At 41.1% G+C, this 22,849-nt stretch overlaps 1 protein-coding gene across 5 annotated transcripts in view; it reads right to left on the reverse strand.

Moving 5' to 3' along the window:
- Nucleotides 1-22,849, reverse strand: part of STX7 (syntaxin 7) — a 36,088-nt gene that overhangs the window by 6,057 nt on the left and 7,182 nt on the right. For 4 of the 5 annotated variants that reach the window (XM_054820002.1, XM_054819999.1, XM_054820000.1 and 1 more), the window contains exons 2-7: nucleotides 22,555-22,708; nucleotides 6,787-6,856; nucleotides 4,821-4,911; nucleotides 3,063-3,200; nucleotides 2,279-2,331; nucleotides 402-492 (exon numbers count right to left, since the gene is read on the reverse strand). In XM_054820002.1, coding sequence (XP_054675977.1) covers nucleotides 402-492; nucleotides 2,279-2,331; nucleotides 3,063-3,200; nucleotides 4,821-4,911; nucleotides 6,787-6,856; nucleotides 22,555-22,636 — 525 coding nt within the window. In that variant the 5' untranslated portion in view covers nucleotides 22,637-22,708. The remainder of the gene's footprint in view (nucleotides 1-401; nucleotides 493-2,278; nucleotides 2,332-3,062; nucleotides 3,201-4,820; nucleotides 4,912-6,786; nucleotides 6,857-22,554; nucleotides 22,709-22,849) is intronic. The other variant, XM_054820003.1, reaches the window with a different exon arrangement.

A 22,849-nucleotide genomic window follows, 5' to 3' on the forward strand; every position in this document is an offset into this window, starting at 1 on the left:
CCAAAATGAAGATGTTGAACAATATGTTAGGAGTACGTGGGAAGAAAGATATAATTTTGCTTCATTTATAGTCACTATTAAAAAAGGTGATATAATATGATGACTATGTTGGAAAAAAACGATATGTATTTTTTTCTTGCAATCACATGAGCACTCTCTTATTCCATAACTGAACTACTGAACTTAAACACAGTATCAGAAGATGGCTTTCACACAGAAGATTTCTAATGCACATTTCACAGCTCATGGCAATATTTGTAGTTTTGAAGGAAAAAACCAGACCCACAAACAAACCCTAACCCTTCAAGATTAACGTCTGCAATTAATTCTCATGCCACTATACAATGTTTTTCTTTGGAAAAATTAAAGGCACATTGGGCTTTAAAACCACTTGTACTTACCTCAAGCTGCCTAATGGAAGATTCTCTCTCCTCAATAAGACGGAGGTCATCTTCTGTAATTTCGTCATCTTGCACTTGTGCTTGCGGTTGACTATCAAACAAACAAAAAAAAAAGCCACCCAGAATTGAACAGGCATGATGAGAAATAACTCAGAAGAATAAAACAACAGTTAAATACTGTGGTGGGTTGACCCTGGCTGAAGGCCAGGTGCCCACCAGAGCCGCTCTCTCACTCCCCTCATTCACTAAACAGGGGAGAAAAGGCATAACGAAATGCTTGTAGGTCGAGATAAGGACAGGGAGAGATCACTCACTAATTATCGTCACGAGCAAAACAGACCAAACTTAGAGAGGGAATTCATCTAATTTATTACTAAGCAAAACACAGTAGAGGAATGAGAAAATAAAATCAACTCTTAAAACACCTCCCCCCACCCCTCCCATCTTCCCGGGCTCAACTTCACTCCCGGCTTCAACCTTCCCCCCCTCAGCGGCACAGGGGGATGGGGAATGGGGGTTACGGTCAGTTCATCACACGGTGTTTCTGCCGCCTCTTCATCCTCAGGGGGAGGACTCCTCTCATCGTTCCCCTGCTCCAGCATGGAGTCCCTCTCACGGGGTGCAGACCTTCAGGAGCAGACTGCTCCAGCGTGGGTCCCCCACGGGGTCACAAGTCCTGCCAGCAAACCTGCCCTGGCGTGGGCTCCCCTCTTCACGGGTCCACCCGTCTGGCCTGGAACTTGCTCCAGCGTGGGCTTCCCACGGGCCGCAGCCTCCTTCAGGTGCCTCCACCTGCTCTGGCGTGGGGTCCTCCACGGGCTGCAGGTGGAATCTCTACACCCCCTCATCCTTCCTCCATGGGCTGCAGGGGGACAGCCTGCTTCACCATGGGCTGCAGGGGGATCCCTGCTCCGGCGCCTGGAGCACCTCCTCCCCTTCCTTCTGCACTGACCTTGGTGTCTGCAGAGTTTCTTACATCTTCTCACTCCTCTCTCCGGCTGCAAAAGCTCTCTCTCTCTAAGTGTTTTTCTTCTTCTTAAATATGTTATCACAGAGGCGCTGATTGGCTTGGCCTTGGCCAGCGGCGGGCCCGTCTTAGAGCCGGCTGGCATTGGCTCTATCAGACACAGGGGGAGCTTCTAGCAGCTTCTCACAGAAGCCACCCCTGTAGCCCCCCCGCTACCAAAACCTTGCCACACAAACCCAACACAAATACATAGCACATACTTTACATTATCAGTTAATAAAATGCAGGTTTTTGCCTGTGGCTGTCTAGCTAACAGGAAAGGTCACACCTCTGGTCTAGGAAGCTGCTGCTGCAGCAAAGTTGCACATAGCATTGAGCTAGCTGATTGGAAATTCCAAGTATGAATAGAAGGGCAAAGTTTCTTCCGAATTATAAACTGCAAAGCTTATATCCATCTGAGGCAAAAGCAAGCTAGCCAACAAAACAGAATCCAAGACTGAGAAGCAGTTCTTGGAGAGTATGAAAGCAATGGGAGATCCCAGTAAACACTGGACCCTTATCACAACTTAAGTTTTACTCTGTTCACAGACTGGACTCTGCTTACCTGAGTCTGGGTCTCGGAAAGCCCAAATACAGACTTAGGGCAGCTTAAGGAGATGACTAAAGCTGAAGCATGGGGAAAAAAAGGGGGACATGATGCAAAGTGCTCCTTTTTCTTCCCACCTATCCCACAAAAGCCTCTTCTCTAAACTTGCCTTATGGAAGAAAGCCTAACTGAACCACCTATCCCAACTCCCTCCAGAAAAAGGCAGTTGCTCAGAAAAAAACAAAAAAAAATTGGCAGCTGGCTTCTCTGCAGGACATTTATTATTCTGAACTAGATTAAGACTTATTAACAAATTCAACCTACCTGTCCCAAGAGACAAGTGTTCCTTCTTTGTAGCTATCTTCAGGAGCACCACCCTACATGATCAGTGTTTAAAAATATAAATAAAACATTATGGCCCTGAAAGGAGCACTGTCAGCATTTCTATAATGAGTCAATATTACAAGGTTTATAGTAAGTCAACTTCAAACTGAAACATGATTTAACACGTTCTCATTTTGATTTTGCTTTATGCATGCATAAAGCTGAAACACAAGCAAAAACATTCGGCTCAGTAACTACCTGCTAAAATTTACAAGTACAGCAATGCATATTTGGCAGAGTGAAAAGGCAAAATTGATATGCTGACAAAGAAAAGCTCAACATCTCAAGCTCCTCAGCACTTTTCCACTTTAATACTGCATAGAAATCTGGCAAGTGATTCTTCCCTGTAGGAATAATTTGTTGATACCTAAAGGTCCAGCAAAAGCACTTCAAAATCTACTAAAAATTGCTTTTGCAAGATTACAGCATGAACCTAGGGGCAGCTCATGCCTTTGTGTGACAAAGGCAAGGAAGAAGTAACAGTTCTTGCGGGGTGTTATTACAACTTAATTCAGCCTTTACTATAAAATGAACTGTGTAATTCAGCTATGCATAAAAGTGAATAAAGGTTATAATTATATACTTATAATCACATAGCACGCATTCTGCAGTATTTGGAGTCAGAGATGAGCTTTTGTAAATAACACTGTAGAGGCAAGTTTGACATCGAACACCACCAACACCACTGTGAACCGGGCATAATGGCACATTTTCCGATACTTACAGATACCCTTGAGCTGGCTCTTACTCTGGCTACAAAGTCTTTTTCTTTCTCTGCAGCTTGCCTTTGGAGTCTTTGGAAATTTGTTAGTGCTGTGGTGAACTCCCCCACAAGACGGTCTTTCTGTATTTTTCTTTGACGCTATCGGAGAAAAAGTTTTACCAAGTCAAATAAGCTCTGGCTTTTTAAGGCTCTGCCATTTTCAGGCTGCTCAATGCTAAGGCATATACTCATTTTTTTTCTAAATAGGTGTAAGGGAAGGCTGTCTACAAAACCATTTGCAACTGCATGGAAAAATCTTCCTTCCCTCTGGGATCACGTAACTCTGCACAATTTAAGGAGGAAACCAACGTATTTATTTTAATTTAACAGCTGGAAATGAGAAATGGGCAGGGACAAGAAAGCCTCTGCCATCCTTATTATCTGTTGATTATAAAACCTAATGTTTAAGTATTTTGATACCGTGAATGCTAAAATATGCAGAGTTGACTATATGGGGAGGGAAGGATACAGAGAAGAAAGAACAGGGCACTTCACATGTATTTTATATAAATGCTGGAAATACATATTGAGCTGCATCCAGAAGTGGGTTCACATCCTTTCTTAAGTGCTAAAGAACTGGTTCAAAAAACCTGTTCTAACCTTTCTGGCTTTTTTTTTTTACGATATAGGGGAGGGAAGAGGAATACTGGGCACTCAGGAAAGCCTCCACCATATTTCCCTAAATGTATACATTACATCAACCTTTCCTTCCAAATTTCTGAGAGGCTATAATTTGCCATTCATCAATCTGTTATTTATGCCTCATTGGGAGGTAGCTTTGATGAGGATGCTCATGATAAAAGGCATAAAATTAAACAGTAAAACACCTTGCTGCCAAGACCAAGTTTTAACACCTCCATTAGAAGTTTACAACTCGACTGGATGAGCACATGTGGATCATGGCCTGCCATTTGAATTCAGTGTTTCCGGACAATTCATTTTCCTAAAGGCTCCCTGGTGACCAACCACAGATCAGGCAAGTTGTTTGAGTGACAATAACCTGAATCCACATTTTCAGGGATCCTGTTGCTCTTCCTTTATTTAAGTGACAGATTTCACTAGGATAAGAAACCATAGGATAGCAGACAGGAGTGTGCTAATGTCAACAGGCACTTCACATGTTACCTCCTGCTGAGATTTTACACAAACCTGGGAAAGAAGCAGTTTAAAGACTGCACAGGTTGTTTTAGTAACAGGTCCTGTACCCACTCCTCTTAAGAAAGGAAAAAGCCTGTGCACAGGACATAACATATATGCTGATCTGAGTGATGTAGAACAGACCTACTGTGCATAATCAAATTACTTGGAGTGGATGAACAGGTCTGGCCACCTGACCTGCAAGCAGTTTTGGCACACAACTCCTTGACCCTGGAAGCAGTGAGAGTGCCTGTGGAGTCAGACGTATCATCACTGCAACGGATTACAAAGTGCCCAGCTACCTGAAATCACAGGCACAGCCCACTGTCTTGATTCCTACCATTTCAGTCAAACTACCTCATTCCTGATACATAAAAACAACTTTGGAACAAGTCTGGACTGCAACAAAATATTCTCATGTAGTAAGTGTCCCTGTTGTGCAAATGTCTTAACTAAACAGCGCTTTGAAAGCCTAGTGAGGAGTACAAAAATAGGCACGCAGAACTGAAGTCACTCAAGTACTGAAGTACTCTACATGAGCCAACATGATAGTCAAACAAGACATGCTCTTTGGTTTTATACCTGTTCACTTGTTGCCGGCAAAGATCCAAACTCTTTAATGTATTTGTCAGTTTCTTTGGCGAGCTGGTTGGTGTATTGCTGCTTCTGTTGCCTGAAACCAAAAGCAAAGTTTTAGTAGAGACCATTGGCTTACTTTGTTTGAATTTCACTGATTCTCAGAAAAGCAGCAGTACTAAATGCTTCTCTGAAGTGCACGAAGCCATCTTTATTCTGTTCCTCATTGTAAAGGCGTGACACCATGGATTCCAGGCAGGACAGATGCTGAAGGTGTGTGTGTTCCTCAGTGCGACAGCATCTCATTACTCACCTTTTTTTCCCTTCTATTTTCCTAATGCACAGCAATAGGTTTCTAGTTATTATGAATATCTAAACATGCTTTTCAAAGTCCTTTTGAGGCTATCAATAGTTAGAAACATCCGGTCATTTCTGAGTTCAGAATAACTGTAGAAAAGACCAAGTCTTTTCTCTGTGGAAGAACATACTATGGCTTGAATATAATTCCAATACCACAGTTCATGAAAGGTCAATTCCTGATAGTTACGGGGACACTTATCCAAAGAGATCTATATTCTCCTATGATACAATAGCTGCAAAGTTAGCTGAAAACATCATTATTTACTAATAGCTTTAATAGTGCTTAAAAAAAAGCCTCTTCTTCAACAGCATTGCTATTTTTAGTTTTTTGTCTCTTTGCTTCTGATATTATCACATACTCCTTTACCAATTTTCATACTTTTTTCCTGGAGCAACTAAAACTCTTTGCCTACTTTTGTATCCTCTCCCCAGTGTATATAAAAAGGTTTTATCTGGAAAGCTATTAGCAAACAATCAACATCAATATTTAAAATAATCAAATAACTCTTCAGATACATACCAACACGACAGGAAGGGCCAAATGTTCAGACAAGTGAAAAAGACAGATGAAAACTCAAGGAAGCTTACCATATATATTACCTCCAGAAAGGGAGTGGAACATCAGTTCACAGCAGTTTCTACCCAGTTTAGTTGTGAATTTATGCCTAGATCCTGTCTGGTTATTGCATAAACTGTGTATGTTGATCTTCACCTATTCACAGTGTTCAGTAGGACACCCACTGTGCATTGTACCTGGCTAACGTTATGAGCCCTGAACTCGGGCTATTATAAAGCAATACGAAATGAATGTGATGCCTTTGGTCCAACACACACCTCCTCCCCCTCCTGTTCAACAGCCACAGCGTGGCATTAACGACACTGAAGGCTGCCAACTCTCTCACCCACAGGGTTAGCGCAACACGTTGCCTGCATGCATTTATGATGCCGAGATTAATGTGGTAAAGGAGTTTAACGGAAAAAAACATACTGGTTCATTAGACTGCGCAGAGAAGTGGAGAGCAGTTGACTGTCTCTGCTAGTGGCATATTAATGGAAGTCCACCTTCAGGTGACTGAACCACAGCACATCTGCCTTGGAGCCTTATTCACTGCTGCTATTCTAGTATTTCTGGTACATGTTTATTCTATAATGTCATCCCTTACTGTTGCTTTCATTGCTAAGATGACATTCCTCTGTCTGCCCCAGTATCAAATCTCACAAAACCCAATATATTCATTACCCTGTGAAACTTATACAGATAGATGTGAAGAGCTGACTGGCGCAGAAGGGTGTGAGTGTTTGTTTTTAAAAATGTGACATTGCTTTTTGTTCCGGCCCCTTTCCCTTTGCTAGCATACAGGATAGGTTTTATAGACGTACGGATGCTGCAGGCAATGTAAACAGGCAAACCAGCTGGCTCTACTTTGCAAAGACTATCCAAGATTAATTTTAAAAAGGGCATCGCAGCATTTAAATTTCAAGCATTTCTCTATACTCACCTTTCTCGATGAGATCAAGCACTCTGCCTAACAAAAAACCACCTCATCATCTACCAGGAGACTGTTTACAATGCAGTGAAATGAAACGAAACATTTTCATGTGAAGTACTCACAGCTGTTGCCTCAACTCAGGCGTATCTTGTGGTGTTCCAAGCTGATGTAGTATTCTTTGTATTTCGGCAGCTGTTTGTGAAGATGAAGAGAAATTTTAATGGGGCACAGACAATTCCCACTTAACTTTACGCATTTTTGCTTGACAATTCTAAAGCCATAAAAGTTGACATAAACTGATACTCAAGACTTTTTCAACCCACTACAAAGACTCTGCTTAAGAAGTCCCAGAACAACTAGTGATGGTTTTTGCCAACTCAAAGACAAAGTCCAAGGTTTCTTATAAAGCATGAGAAGGTATTAAAGTGTCTAGGTAGAAACGCGCAATTTAAAAATCAGTTAATAGTTTCACTATAATAAGTATACATCAGGCCTTTTAATATTAATTTTTAAAATAAGCAGCACAGTTCTTTTCTAGCTTAATCATATTTTATGCATGTCATTTTGGAAAGCCATATGAACAACTGCCATGACATTATCATACACAAATATTGCAGAACCAGTACATTGATAAGAGACAACAACAAAGCATTCATGGGCTTACAGTACACCAAAAAAAAAAAAAGTCATCAGGTGTCTAGGTTTAAATTGTAATTTTGAGATCTTTACATTTTAAAATGTGGCATGCAAACCACCAGTAATTTTTAAGTGTATTTCATAAACTATATTAGTTTTGAATGACAAAAAGTGATACATCATCTGAGCCTTATTTTCAGCATAATATATTTCGCTGTCACATGAAAAAGCAAGGAGAAAAATGGACAGACACTTCAAGGATATGCAGTTTATCACACTACAAAACTAATATCCTCAACGTGCTTTATCTCAGCTTAACACCCTCACATCTTCTAAAATGAAAGAATACATAAGAAAAGTAACTTATTTTTGCTTGATCTCAGCTAGGAGTAGACTTGTTTTCTCTGTGTTTCTGTGGCCCTCCCAAGACAGATTGGTCTATCACACAGTCAGCAGAAAACATGACGGTATGATAGTACATGGAATCCTCACTTGACTAGCACGCTATTTTTTTCCCTAAATACAGTTAAAATTGCAGTAAAAGACATCTCTAAGTAATGAAGAAAACCATTAAAAAAAGTATTTTTCCCTCTACCATGGAAGAGATCTGTAACAGACACAACTTCAGTTACAAGCAGAAAGTTACCTGTGACTTACGTTAAGCAGTTAGATAAAACTGGAATTCCTTAGAACATTGTTAGTAATAATATTAATTCTAATCTTTGCTCCATAACAAGTCTCCAGTAAATTAAATTATATTGGATTTTCTACACTGCTTTACGTAACATGTCAATGACTGCTGTAGCCATTTCTCTCTGTGCACACCCAGGTAATGAAGATATCAAAAAAAGGGGAAAGTTAGTCCCCAAGGTTTGCATGAGGTGAAAATGAAATACCTCAAGGCAGAAGTCCTTGGGGGAATTGAGTGGGCATGAGCTACTAAAAAATTACTGAGGGGGAACAGCACTGTAAGATGAGTTTCACACAGCTTTTATTTTAATTGAGCTGAAAAGCAGCAAAACATAAGTGAAAACTGTAGAATTTTTTCTACAGTCGCCACCTGCCGTCGAGCCCAGTGGGGGCCTCCTACCTGCGGGATGGGATGGGATGGGATGGGATGGGATGGGGGGTCCTCCCTCCCTGCTGCTCCTTGGCAGCTGGAGCTGGTCACACCTACCGGTAAATACTGACTGGGGGCAATTAAGCCTCTTTTTTTTATCTTCAGTGTAACGCATTGTTTTAAAACAAACAAACAAATAGGTAACTGGCCTGTGTTCTCTTCAACAGTGTGAAGTTTTAACATCTATAAAACTGAACACAAACGATCCTTTATTTGTTCCAAGGCACTCTCCCATCTGATTCATGAGCCGAGGTGCTCAGGTATTCTGTATGTTCTTTTACAGGGAGAACAAATAAAAAACCAAACCCAAAACAAACTGCAAGCACTCTTGTTAACAGCTGTTCTGCAGACAGAAAAAATATTGGTGTGTCCTACCGCCACCTAGAGATGCATTATTTAACTGCAAATAAAGAAAATCGAGGTTAGTGTTTTAAATAAAGGGTCTCACTTGAAAAATGCTCTGGAACAAAGCCTCTACTTAAAATATTTGCATTCCCAGTTAGTTAGATATCTTTCCTACTTCTAAACTGAATACAAGTAGATAATTGAGAGGAAATTAAAAGGCAGCACTGCGTAGCTGGTCAGCTATACAATTCCAGGCAGAGGGAAGTTCATTCCAGTTCAGATCTTGTGATTCAAGAATTCAGCACAAAATTAAAACACCTTTTACCAAGAAGTCGGTAAGTATTCATCAAAATAGCAAAGTGCTAACAGGCTTTCAAACCTCAAGGGGAAAAAAAATAAGATATACTAAAAAACCAAAGAACTGAACTGACACTAATTAGTCTGGGCTTCCTGTAATTTAGCATTTTCCACCTTAACCTTTCACAATAAGGGTATTATTCAGAAAAAACCCCACAGCATTTCTCTTTTCAATTTTTTGTTCATATGAAGTATGCTGCATTGAATTCAAGTAAGCAAACAGAAAAAAGGTGGAGCAGTAAAAGTAAATTGTGGCCAATATTCTCCAACAGCACTCCTGAAGAATGAAAAATTCACTTCATGAAAAAGCCAAAAGCAAGTTCGTAGGACCAGTATAACACAGGAAGCAGAGAAGCTGGCCTTCCCAAAATCTTAATTTACAGTACATACCTGCATGTTGATGAGTTAAAGAAATCCATCCTTTGTAGTCCATGTTAATATAAACATGCTAGAGTGTATACAGGCTAAAAAATATATTTCTTACGTAGTCTTATAATTCTTTGGGGTTGTCTTGGGGTTTTCTTATAGATTTCTTACTGTAGTTACTACTAATTCAAACATTTGATATGGTATTACACAAATAATCACAAAACCACCCAAACACCACACATTTGTCTAGACTCATGAACTCGTACAGCTTTACTGATAAAACAAACTTTAAAATAAGCTTTAGGACATTACCACCTGGATCACAGAGGTGAAATGTCTTGTTCCCTCACATGTACACACAGAGATCTTACAGAATTTGATTCAAAGCACAAATTGGCTTTGAAATTTCTTAGATAAAAGTCACTATCCCTTCCTTTCCTCAAGGGAAAAGCAGGGTAGCCTTAGCCTCTCCTCCTGAAGGTTAGACTGTAGAAACATCTCTGCTGGCTCCTTTCTCTGCCCTATTTGGAAAACAAGCAGGGAGAAGGTCTTAGCACTGAAAATGGAGAGCAAAACTGCTGGACACCTGGGATTACTTTTCATAAAACAGAGGCCCTTAAGTTCTCAGCTTTGCTGCTGATGGTGATATTTATAATGGTACTGCCTCCTTCACTTAATCAGCTTTTACCTCTGTGCAGGGACTTCAGGCTGGCACATCAAGGCATCTGGCAGCTGCTTTGGTGCCTCTCAATCTATCAGTAATGCTCAAGTGTCCCGGAGAGCTTAGGCCCAACTCACAAAGTCCTAGCACTGCTCTGTAAACATACTGGTAATGGCCAGGGACCAAAGATCAGAGCACAGTTTTCACAGGTTCCTAGGTTACCTCACCCTTTACGGTTTTACTTTCTCCACTTCCCGATTCTTCCAACTTCCCAAGCAGCTCTGAAAGACAGGAGTAATATGACTACCAGAGGTCGCCCCGTCCTTCTGGGCATTACCAATCCTGTAACAGAGCCTGACTGGATCTTGTGCATGATTTTAATCCATTATAGTGCAAAGTCTGACACTTTAGCTCAGGTTCCTTGGGTACGTACAGCTAGCTGCTGAACTTTGCTCTGAAGCTGCAAAATGGCACACACTGTGTGTACACAGGCATTCTTCACCAAAGTCACCAGGATATGGCAACAGTCCCCATCCAGGCGTGCTAACTCCTGCAGCCACTTCTACACTGAAGATCAGGGTAGATGTTTGCATATAATGGAGATCAACAGCTCTTTCAAGGCTCATATGGCAACCCTGCAGGAGCAGCACCTTGCCAGCTATGGGCTGGCAATGAGCCACTGCACAAGGCAAGTCCCCCTTGGGAACTGCGCAGCGTGGGAAGCAGGGTGCATGACACCACACAAGCAAAAAATGCATTTTCTCCAAGCAACCGCTGTCTCAAATGCAGAAGAAAAAAAATCTCACTGTTTCCACCTGAAAATGAATCTTGTATGACAAAGAAGCAATATCATATTAGTAAGAAGACTTTTCACTTGTCTTTGTGGCATTCCTGATCTGGATTTCATAATACATAACTATTAGCTGATGAAAGCTACTCAGCTACTCTCAGACTGGTCACATGCTCAGGAACAGGTCAGACACGGTTAATGATGAGCCAGAGAAACACTTAAGACCTAACCTGAATTTCTACAGAGAAAATTATTTAAGAGTCAGCTCATGTTTACTTTTACTAAGCCAAACAGTGGTTCCATTTCTAGTCAGTGGAGGCTCTCCCTCTAGTTAAAGAGAACAAAAAAAAGAGCACAGGAAAAAAATATTAATACTGTCTCATACAAAAGGCCTCCTTTTCTCTACATGAGTTACAGGAGTAGTGAGATTTACAGTGGAAATATTAACATTTTTTTTAACAGGTAGGAGTATTTGAGAAACATGTTCTTGCCAGATCTGCAATAGATATGTTTTTATCTATGAAAAAAAATAGTATTTCACATACTATACTATCCTTGCTTAACAGCTGGCTTTTAGTTGGCTGGGAAAGAAGAAAGTTTCATCTCCTCTATCCTCATCTTCCCTTGTTTTTCAGCCACCTCTGCAAAGCTGCTCCATTACCACAAGTAAATCCATGTTGACATAACCGCTGGTTCTGCTCCTTGAACATGAAAGTGTTTAAGATCACACAGGAAGTTTCAAATTAAAATAGAGATATAAATAAAGACATTAATACAATGAAGAGCAAAATGTAAACAACTTCTTGCCTCTAAGAACACAGGAGCAACAAAGTTACCCCCAACTGAGAATTAGTAATCACTGTACAGGCTGTAACACCATAGTATTGTTGCAGAAGGTAAAAAAACCCTTGACCCCTAAACTCTTGAGTAAAATCCTAATGTTTGAAAGGCAAAGAACTAAGAGGAAGGAAATAAGAGCAGACTGTAAGTCACCCACCTTCTCTGGCAAGGCTGAGAAGCATCCAAGCACCACACTCATCCCTAGCATGAGACAAGGGAAACTGAGAATGGTCTTATTTTGGAAGACTTAATAGTAACTCCAGCTACAGGAGAGAAGCTTTCCTAGGCTACCTACAATCAGCTGTCCTCCCATCTCAACCTCCAGTCTATATAACATTTGGAAAACCAAACTTTAAACCCTCAAGTGGCCATGACCAAGCTTGTTGCAGCTTTACAGCTGGAGAGTGAGGTGAATCAACACATAACCCAGAGAGTCCTGAAAAGGAGGCCACAACATAGAAGCATGAAATTGGGGGAAAAAAGGTGTTTAACGAGTGTTATTACCACTTTGCAGCCTGGAACCTCACTTCTTACGTGGATCACACAAGACTGCAGTTTCCTTCAGTGCCACAGTCCAAGTGAGACCCACCGCATTGCCCAGTTTCATAAAGCTACAGTCTAATGCTTCCACAGGAAATGTGGCACCCATTGGGTGTGCTTGGAAAAAACATTGGCAGCAGCAGGAGCAACAAACACGGAGGCATTGTACTGCAGAGGACAAGAACCAGACAAGCAGGCAGGGCAAGTACAATGAAACCTGCCTTACAGAACAGCCAGGCTGGGAACCTGTCAGAGGAAAAAGGAGCAGAGCACTGTTCCAACCAGCAGCTACAGGTGCTCCTAAATATTAACTGTAATGGTGAAGGTTCGTCCCCTCCATGCCACTGTCTCTTACTTAAAAAGGGACAGAGAGGGTTTTAGTCACTGCCTAAGGTTCACAGGACTAAAACTAACAATGGGGATTTAAAGCCATTCATCTTCAGTCATCTTCCTAGCTCCTGAGCCCAAGCAGAATAAACAGAATCAGCAAAGCGTTCCTTTGTATGCACCAAAAGGAAAGTCTGCTCCACATGAGGCTCAGGCTTAGCTATGGCTTCATACTGCAAATAAGCAGTGTATACATCACCAGTAGAGTCACCATTCAGAAATGCTTTGTCAAAGACCTCACATGCGCTGCCACTAGTTGGGTAACTATGAAGGAATCTCCTACTTGTTTCCAGCTGAACAAGTGAGTCAACAAACAGCACATCCAGTTACAGATTAAGTTGTGCGGACTTTAATAAACTTCAGGGTCACTTCAGAGGAGGTTATTGGAATAGAAGAATTATTTGTAAAAATTACCCCAGTTCAAACTGCTTCTGCCTAGGGACAACGGACTTCCTCAATTTATTCAAATCGAATTTAATGTGTTTTCCTTCTGCCTGTCGACTGAGGGTACTTGACTAAAGATGAACAGACACTGCAGAAAACATTCCTGGATCAATCTTTTATAAAAGCTGTTACACATAGCAACCTAATGTACTTGCAATAAATTCAGCAGATTGAAGTTTTCTGTACAAGCATAAGTACCTTTTTAAAGCTACCAGCGTAGTTCACTCTCGCTAAAATTTTAAATAAATCACAATGTCAAAGTGTTGTACGCCTTGGTAACCCTACTTTAACCAAGAGGGTCAGTTTGCTAGAGGAATCAAATCCAAGACACCAGCCAAAAGACTGCGGTTTAGTAAAAAGCACTCCCACGTCCAAGAGCTCACCTAATTGGAATCAAGTATCTAAAAATGTCAGTAATTGGGTTTTAAGTCTATCTTAACTCAACATATAACACTGATTATTCTAAAACAGGATAATACATTGGCACAGAGAAACAGTAACTGAAGTATGCATGGGAAGGAGAAAATAAAATGAGGATGGGAATGAAGATTGTCTTCAGAGCTCTAAGGACTAAAGACTTTTAAGCATGGAAGAGTGGGAAAACATCAAGTCTTGTACCCTTTCCTGTTCGATTTTATTAGAGCTTCTAGCATTTCTAAATAGAATCATGCCCCCAAGTGACCAGAAACATGAGCAACAATGTCTGGAGTTCAGGATCTGCCTTCTGTTTTTTCAGTACTGCTGTCATTATTTCATGCTAGTGTACTACCGCTTACAATGGTCTTTCAAGGACACTGTGAAGCTGGATTGAAGTAGTGCCTGTTCTTCTACTGTGGGTGTACAGCACACTAAATACACTTTGTTTAAGTGCACAATAACTGATCATGTGATCAATTATTACAGATCAGCCAAGGGGAAGTCATTAAATCAAGTTATAATCACTTTATATTCATATCCTAAAATGTCCCTGGTAACTCCCTGAAACCCCAAAATTTGAACAGCTCTCTAAAGAATACCAGTAGCTTATTAAGCTATGAAAATGATGCACGATTCTGCAGTAAACAGTAGCTGCACAAACACCATGAACCCAAGTCACCTACATGAAGAAAACTTGGGTTTTTTTTAAGAGGTCAGGTTGTTAGCACAGGAAGCTAACTCAGGAACTAATATGGAAGCAAAGATATTCAACATATCACAGACTGGTCGACACAAGCACGTAGCTGTCACTCGGGGGGTCACTTGCAGTCATCCTGGGTTTATTCCGTAACGGGAGTGCAGCCTCCAGCACAGCAGTTCTGTAGTAGATTTGGTCTGAGGGCTCTCCAGATAATCACACTCCCATGCAACTCTCCTCTTTTTCTGCCCATAAGTAGGAAAATCCAACCAAATTGAACTGGAATAGGTATTTTAAGTACCTTAGAAAGACTCTGAAATTTAACTCTAGAGATAGGAAGGAGCATGAGGACCCTGGTCACATCCCTTCCCCTCTCTGCTGCAAATGCAGACTGTTTTGAAAAAGTTACCTTGTCTAGGTGAGTCCACTTATATTTGCTCCATCAGCAAAAGCAACAGTTGCAGACAAAAATGTCTTGCAACATTTGTGAATTGCACGGTGCCTTTACAACTGCTATTTAAACCACTTCCAAACTAAGGTGGTTTAATTTAAAGAGCTCTTTTGTCCCCACCTCACTCACACTAGATAACTAAGGTAACGCAGAACAGTGTAGGACAAGGAAAAATTCTGCCTTTTCTGCACATACTGACACAAATAGCACTCTGGGGTGTACATGGAAAACCCATTTCTCACTCTGTTCTGCTGCTAGCACAAATAAATCCCTGTCCCTCTTGTGCAATGTCATCCACGTAAGACACTGCTTCATATGCCATTTTCCATAGAACCAAAATATTGTTAACAAACAAGAGAAAACACAGAAAACTATTAACAAAACTCTTCAAATTCATAAACAAATCTGTGAGGCATACTACCCTAAATATATATGCTGCTTTACATAGAAGAAAGACTTTAGGAACAGCATGCAAATAATTCAGGCTTTAAGTTTTCAGAAATAGTTTATTTCTAAAAGAACTGTTGGCTTCATGACTTCACCTCATTGCAGAAAGACAGGCATTTAGAAAGACCCGAACTATCTGAAGTCCTCCTCCTATTATCCTCCATATTCAGGTTATGACTTGGATATAGCAGATTCAAGCTTGATTCCTCAGCCTTCCACAAAATGGAATGTGTTGGACCATAATGGATGCTTAAACCCACTAAATAACCATCCTTTTCCAGGTTTTACTGAACGTTCATCCTAAATACAAGACACCTTCCTGATAACAGCAACAATAATAAAAAAAGAGATTTGTTCCAACTAGCATGTTCCCACAAAGTTAAATTCTGGTTAACTGCAGCTAATTGGAAATTTCTGACAATATCATCATGAAAAGTCTCAACGAGCTCTACTTTAAGCCTATTTGCTTTAAAACCACACCTGCACAAAACCGCACTTTAAATATAGACAAAACAGAATTCTGTTTTCACACAGGCTCTGATTTCAACACCTCAGTGATTTCATTTATTTTTCACTTGCCCATCTGTATCCTTCCATAGCCAAAGAATAATCATGCAGATCTGTTGGTGTTACAAATATAGTGGCAGATGTATTTTTTCATGAATGTTTCAGCCTGTTTTAGATGAACTTTTTAGCTACTTACCAAGTTTAAACCACAAAAAAAAGGCATATATCAGAACTCTAATACTCTTCAGGGTTTGATGTGTGTTTATAGAATCATAGAATGGTTTGGGTTGGAAGGGACCTCAAAGATCATCTAGTTCCAACCCCCCTGCCATGGGCAGGGACACCCTCCACTAGACCACGTTGCCCAAAGCCCCATCCAACCTGGCCTTGAACACTTCCAGGGAGGGGGCAGCCACAACCTCTCTGGGCAACCTGTTCCAGTGCCTCACCACTCTCACAGTGAAGAATTTCTTCCTCATATCTAATTTAAATGTCCCCTCCTTCAGCTTAAACCCATTACCCCTTGTCCTGTCACTACACTCCCTGACAAACAGTCCCTCTCCAGCTTTCCTGTAGGCCCCTTCAGGTACTGGAAGGCCGCAATTAGATCTCCCCGGAGCCGCCTTTTCTCCAGGCTGAACAACCCCAACTCTCTCAGCCTGTCCTCATAGGAGAGGTGCTCCAGCCCTCTGATCAGCTTCGTTGACCTTTATGCTTTTCTACAGTTACATAAAGTGAAAGGGAAAGTCATATGATTGCTGTAACTCAACTCCCATTTTAACAACATTCAGTGAAAATACTGGCTTACAGAAAACTTGGGATGCAACAGAAATTGGACAAACTCGCTGTCACAGGAGAGCTATCACATGACAGATGGATCTCTGCTGGTTCAAGTTGACCTTCTGCGAATGTGCTCTATATGAATTGATGTTTGGGCTATCTTAATGAACAGAAAAGAAAGTCAGCAGAAAGCAAGAGTCCTTATGAGAAAGAATCTCTCAAAGCCAGGCAGACCCCCTCTAGCCATACGTGGATTGTGGCTACTGAATTTTATTTTTATTATCTTGCTGTATGCAGAGCGTGTGTTTCTCCAGCTGGGCTCATTTTCAGTGTGCATGAACAAGTCAAATACTTTATCACCGACCTTGTCAATACTGAGCAAGGGTAGATTATGCCATTCTCACTGACTTTGCTACTACCACTGCACAAAATCCTGCCATGACCTTTATAGACTGGAGGAGTTGGGAAGGGAGAGGTAGGGAAGGAATATAAATGCCTCACTTCAGTGAGCATAGGTTCTGTAACTGATTACAGTTGGCAAGCAAGACATTCCCCCAAACTCAAAGACTGTGTGTACTTTATCAATGTCAGGCTTTGTTCTGTGTTCCCAAGTAAATGACAGCATTCTAAAATGCTTCTAAACCAACAGCTCCCAAAGTCCAACTTAAGATGCCAGTGGAGACATAAGAATTATCTATCTAGCCTGTGTCGTTATTGCTTTTCTTCGGGGATTGCACTGAGTGACATATTTGGTAGCTACAAAGAAAATATTAGGAGCAAAGCAAAACAAAAGCATACAAGTCTGCTTCCTCAATGACCCACACATGGGAGTGAGACTTGAGAAGAAGTACGTGGGGGAGGAAAAACCATGTCTGGTTACTTCTTCTTGCACAGTTCCTGTCAGAGACACGAGTCAAATGTTTCCAACTAAGCAGAAGAGGCCCCTAACTCCTCTAACCATATTTTTCCTACTCTTACAACTGTAGTTGTCCCTGTAGATGAATGCAACTCCCATTTCGCTCCCTCTTGGGAACATTTTTTAAACAAAATGTTTTCCCTCTTTTTGCTACGCGCAGAGAATCAATTCTTTAAAATAAGGAAGCTGTCAGATTTCAAAGAACTGCTCCCCCTCATCTTCACAGGTGTAAGAAGTCTGAAATTAACGTATTTTAAAGCTTTTAAATTACACTTTTTGTTTGTTTTACTTATGCTACTTTCATCTTTCCATTTGTTCAAAGAACAATTTCCTCTTGTACAATTTGCTACATGCTCTTCAAGAAGAGGAGGAAAAAAAACCCAACCAAAATCAAAATATGGACTCAATGGTCTCATCCTACTAGGCATGTCCCTAGTATGATAAATGCGTATGAGTAATGTGTTCAGCTCTGGGGCCCCAAAATAAGAAGGACATGGATCTGTTGGAGTGAATCCAGAGGAGGGCCACGAAGCTGATCAGAGGGCTGGAGCACCTCTCCTGTGAGGACAGGCTGAGAGAGTTGGGGTTGTTCAGCCTGGAGAAGAGAAGGCTCTGGGGAGACCTTATAGCAGCCTTCCAGTACCTGAAGGGGACCTACAGGAAAGCTGGAGAGGGACTGTTTACAAGGGTATGTAGTGATAGGACAAGGGGCAATGGGTTTAAGCTGAAGGAGGGGACATTTAAATTAGATATGAGGAAGAAATTCTTCACTGTGAGAGTGGTGAGGCACTGGAACAGGTTGCCCAGAGAAGTTGTGGATGCCCCCTCCCTGGAAGTGTTCAAGGCCAGGTTGGATGGGGCTTTGGGCAACGTGGTCTAGTGGAGGATGTCCCTACCCACGGCAGGAGGGTTGGAACTAGATGGTCTTTAAGGTTCCTTCCAACCCAAACCATTCCATGATTCTATGAAATTAACCTGCTTGATAGAAATACAGATTTGTAAGCAGGCAGGACTTCTTTTGTCACAAAGAAATATTTTTTGCTAGCTCATCTTGATTCTGTGTATCACACTCGTTCCTTGTCTATCCAGTTACTGTGAATGAGTGACCAACAGGAAAATACTTCAAGGAAATATTGAAGGAAGGCGTTGAGATTTCTCTCAAGTTAATAGCAGCTGCCACTAAGCTGCCATATAAGTGAGAGTATAACCTATGAAACCCAGTTCTGAAGTGACTGCTCCTGCAGTAAACACTGATTAAAACACCTTGGTAATAAGTTCTCCATCTGCAAAGCCCAGACAGGTTGGAGCTCTACACCCTGCATCATCCCTTATATTCTGTTCTCCATATTTAGAAAGTTAGGGACAAACTTCAACCACCTTTAAATTCATATTTCAAAAGTTCAACACAATGTGTCATCTAGATTTTATGATCAGATATAAGATAGGCCTGGAATGAGAATTACAGTTACTTGGGACTAGATTCCAGACAGATAGACTTTCGAACCTTAATCATAAGTTGTGCCCTAGTAACACAGAAATTTAGCAGCTGCCTAAGCTTAAGAGGTGCCAAAGCTCATTATAAACTTCTCTGCTTTTGTGATTTAAATCTGAAGTTTCCCTAGCTGTTTGCAGATCTGTTTCTCATCGCTGTTAACACAGACTCGAAACCAACCAGCGAGACATGGCTTGCAAGCATTGCTGCCTCACCAAGGTTCGGCACACAACACTGCAGCTCATTCAAGCACATATGATTCAGGCTCCCCAGGTTTTATAGCACTGCTCAAAGAGATCACATGGAGTCTCTAAAAACACTAGGAGTAGGTCTGAGAGTCTAACTATCCCTCTCCTGCCCGAGGCCTGCCACTCTACATTGGATGTCAAGAGCCTTAAGTTTTGCAATTCCAGCTGCTCAGTGGAACATTTTTAACAAAAGGCACGGAGAAACCTTCCGCAGACTAGTTCCCTAAATCTCAGCTTGGAGATGTTGCTGATAAAACATGAGTTTCAGGCTAAGGAAAGTAGACTCCATTCCCTAGATGTTGCTAAGTGATGTTATAATCACTTATTTCTGCAGAAATGCTGGAAATGCAAATCAGAGCACAGATCCTTGTTTGAAGAACAGCTGAAACAACCTTCTTTTCACTGAACGCTCTGGTATTTGGGATCCCAAACACATATAGGTGCCCTCCTGGCTTTGGTTTCCAAGAGAGCTCAGAGTGCAGACAGCAGTGTATGCTGCTTCCCATTAGCTAGCTCAATTACATCTTCAAGGTCCTAAAAATGAGCCACCAACACCCTCTCCTCCAAAGAAACTCAAACAGTCCACTACAGGTAGCATTTACTGTAGTACTTCACCAGCGGTTCAGGCAAGGCAGAAGCAATTTACAACTCTTAACACATCTTCAACATAACAATCAATCAAATTATTGGATCAACAGATCAATAAAATCTGTTCTTTAAAGTGAAAAGGGTGCTAAGCTAACCCAGCTGTTACCTGATACAAATGTAGGTCCTCTCCATTACCACAGAACAACCCAAACGAAAAAGAATACTGTCTTGCAACTGATTTAATTATTGGTGTGCCAAACCAGTACAGAAATGAGCTTTACTTGTCAATCAGTAACAGTAGGCTACACGAACTGAGAAAGAAGGGAGGTAAGGATCACAAGTATTAATACAACAGCAGCGTCATGTAGATGCATTATGAAATGTGACATATTTAATATATGTATTTCATCTTGTATATGTATAGCATTAAAAACAGTTGATCAAGAAACAGATCAAATTTGCTATTTGGAAGGGTTATGTGTAATAATTCAACCTTGAAGAAATGTTACAGTAAGGATTGTTGTTCCGACGAACGCTACTTCCTATAAACCTGTGGTGTATTATGAAATCTCGGCAGCACAGTGTTGTCTAATTCAGGAAGTTCTGTATTTCTCCTGCAAGTTAAAGGGCCAGCTTCTAGCTGGAAGAGCCAGTTTTCTTTCAACTAACCTGTATCTCATCTATATCTCTGTAGTAGTATTCACAGTTTGCTTGTATGTTAGCAGAAGTGTGAACTAGTTTTGAGGGACCTCCTGAAATGGTTTGGTAATCTGAAACAAAGCTCTCTCAGTCTATTAATCTCACTCTGAAAACCAGAACATCTACACAAGTCCAGGTTAACCAAGAAGATTTCAAATGTGTTGTCACATCTCACAAATAATAAGTATTTCTGGACGGAAGTGCAAAACCAAGTCAACTGCTTAGAAGGAAAAACGTGGATTTAGGGTCAAGATTCCTGTTTCTCTCCCCCTTCCTCCCTCCCTAACCAAGATCATAAATTGCAGTCTAAGAGACACCTGCTCAGCAGATGACTAGCTCTACAGGTCCCTAAGCTTGCAGGTTTCTCCCCATTTGACCTGGAACTTCCTGCGGCTCACACCTTCCAACAGAAAGCTGGGAACAAGATAGCTAGAAAAGTGTACATAAGCCTTTAGAGAGCTCAATCCAGGAAACATGTTCAGCATGCCCATAGGATCCAGATCCTCACAAAATCTGCCAAAGAAGAATGGATTGCAAGAATAACTCAGTGGTTACAGTTCAGTCAGATCTACAGAAGAGAGAGGGATGGAATCCAGCTGAGTACCTACCAGTCCTAGAAAAGTGCTTGGCTGGAGCTTTTGAAGGCAAAGCTCCTGGTTTTGAAGCCGTGCAACAGTAGGGCTAAAAGAGATTTGGACTTGGGTCTTGGAATGGCAGAGGCACCTATCTATTGCTCAGACTTTAGCCATCTAAATTTCAAAAAGGAGAAGAGAGCAGGATTGCAGGTAACCCCTGTGGCGTGTCTCCTTCTGTCTAAGCCTGGGCAGCTTGCTTTTAGTATGCCTTGTTTGTCACAGGGAGAGGGAAGAGACAGCAGTAGCAAGAGAGGAGATGGGTGAGGCAGGATGAGAGTAAGGACTCGCTGAGTCCAGCACAAGATGGCTAATTATGTTCAGCGACTGTGTTCACAACACTCCAGTTTCAATCACTGATTTCACTTTACATTTTCACCTGACAACCGAGACTTCTTTTTTACATCTTGGAGCCTCGGTGTCTGTCACAGGTTGGCAGGTGTCTCTGGAAGACCAAGTTAGAAGCCATGAGACTGAGTGAATTAACTAAGCAAATTTTAGGAACTAAAGCGTAACGGCTTTTAGAGAGCCAGTTTGTTAATTTTAGGTTGAGGAAGTACAACCCTGATGTACAGAAACTTTTCAATGAAGCAAAATTGCAATTTTTCTTCCTGTCTGTTGAGATTTAAAGAAATTCTTTCTGGAAGAAAATACAAAATGTAGCTGAAAAAAATAGGCAAAAGCCCAATCTGTGCCATTAATCTGTGCTACAAATACCAACTCCTAAAACTTTTGCAAAACAAAGATCAAAGTTTTAATAAAAAACAACATACTTAACTAATCAGAATTCATTTGAAATTTTAATAATAAAATACCCATTTCTGCATGTAAACTATATCCTGCACATGCTGGATAAAAACATGCATGCCAAAACCTAGCTATATGCTGTTCATGGCTAGCTCCCTTCTGATTGACAGTATACTTTGCATAATTTGTGAGATGAAGTTGTATTTGCTTTATACACACACACACTAAAAACATAATGGCAGATGGAGGGAAAGGGAAAAGGACTAAAAATGCCAGCAGCCTAACTTACCTCTAACTTGAACACCCCAGTGAGGCAGCTAAAATAATTAGGTGGCACAAATCTATGCACACTTGCACAATCTTATTTACATATCTAATACGTACTTCCAAGGGCAAGCTGCAAGGCCACGGCTTCTGTCTCCGCTAAACAATTCAAGCTCCAGCAAATATTTGATGCAATCCTTGCTCAGCAAACATCTCAACCCACCATCTTAAGGTGCCACATAACTGACCAGAAGAAAACTGGCTTATTACCAGCAGCCATCTTACTAATTATTTATTCATTTGGTGAATACAGAGTGATACTATACTTCCCCAAGACAGATCACACTTAACCATACATACGAAGGACTGGATCTGCTGTGTGAGGTGCCACAAACCTGTGAAATGAGCAGGTAAAGTCAAAGAGTGAATTCCCATGAACGAATGTGAGAAACTAACCTTGAATGGGGGGCACCACCATTATTAGTTTTATATAAAACATGCATAAATGCAACTTACAGCATTGTGTGATCTTCTGGATGTTAGAAGTTATGCGTTGGGCTAGTTGATTGGGATCCCCAAAACCCGCACCATACGACATGGCTGAGTAGATTTGCTTTCAAGATCATCCACGATGTAAGCTAGTCAGAAAGTCTTCACCTATTAAAGACACCTAAACCCCGTCCCCAGAAAACAGAGTTATGTCTTGGTCATTGGTTTACAAAGGTCTTCATCATCTTAAAGAAGAATACGCAGGAAAAGATTAAAGAAAACTCCATATACTAATGTTTACCCTTTACAAAAACAGTACTTC

The sequence above is a fragment of the Grus americana genome, chromosome 3 (assembly GCF_028858705.1).
Source record: "Grus americana isolate bGruAme1 chromosome 3, bGruAme1.mat, whole genome shotgun sequence".
NCBI classification, from domain to species: domain Eukaryota; kingdom Metazoa; phylum Chordata; class Aves; order Gruiformes; family Gruidae; genus Grus; species Grus americana.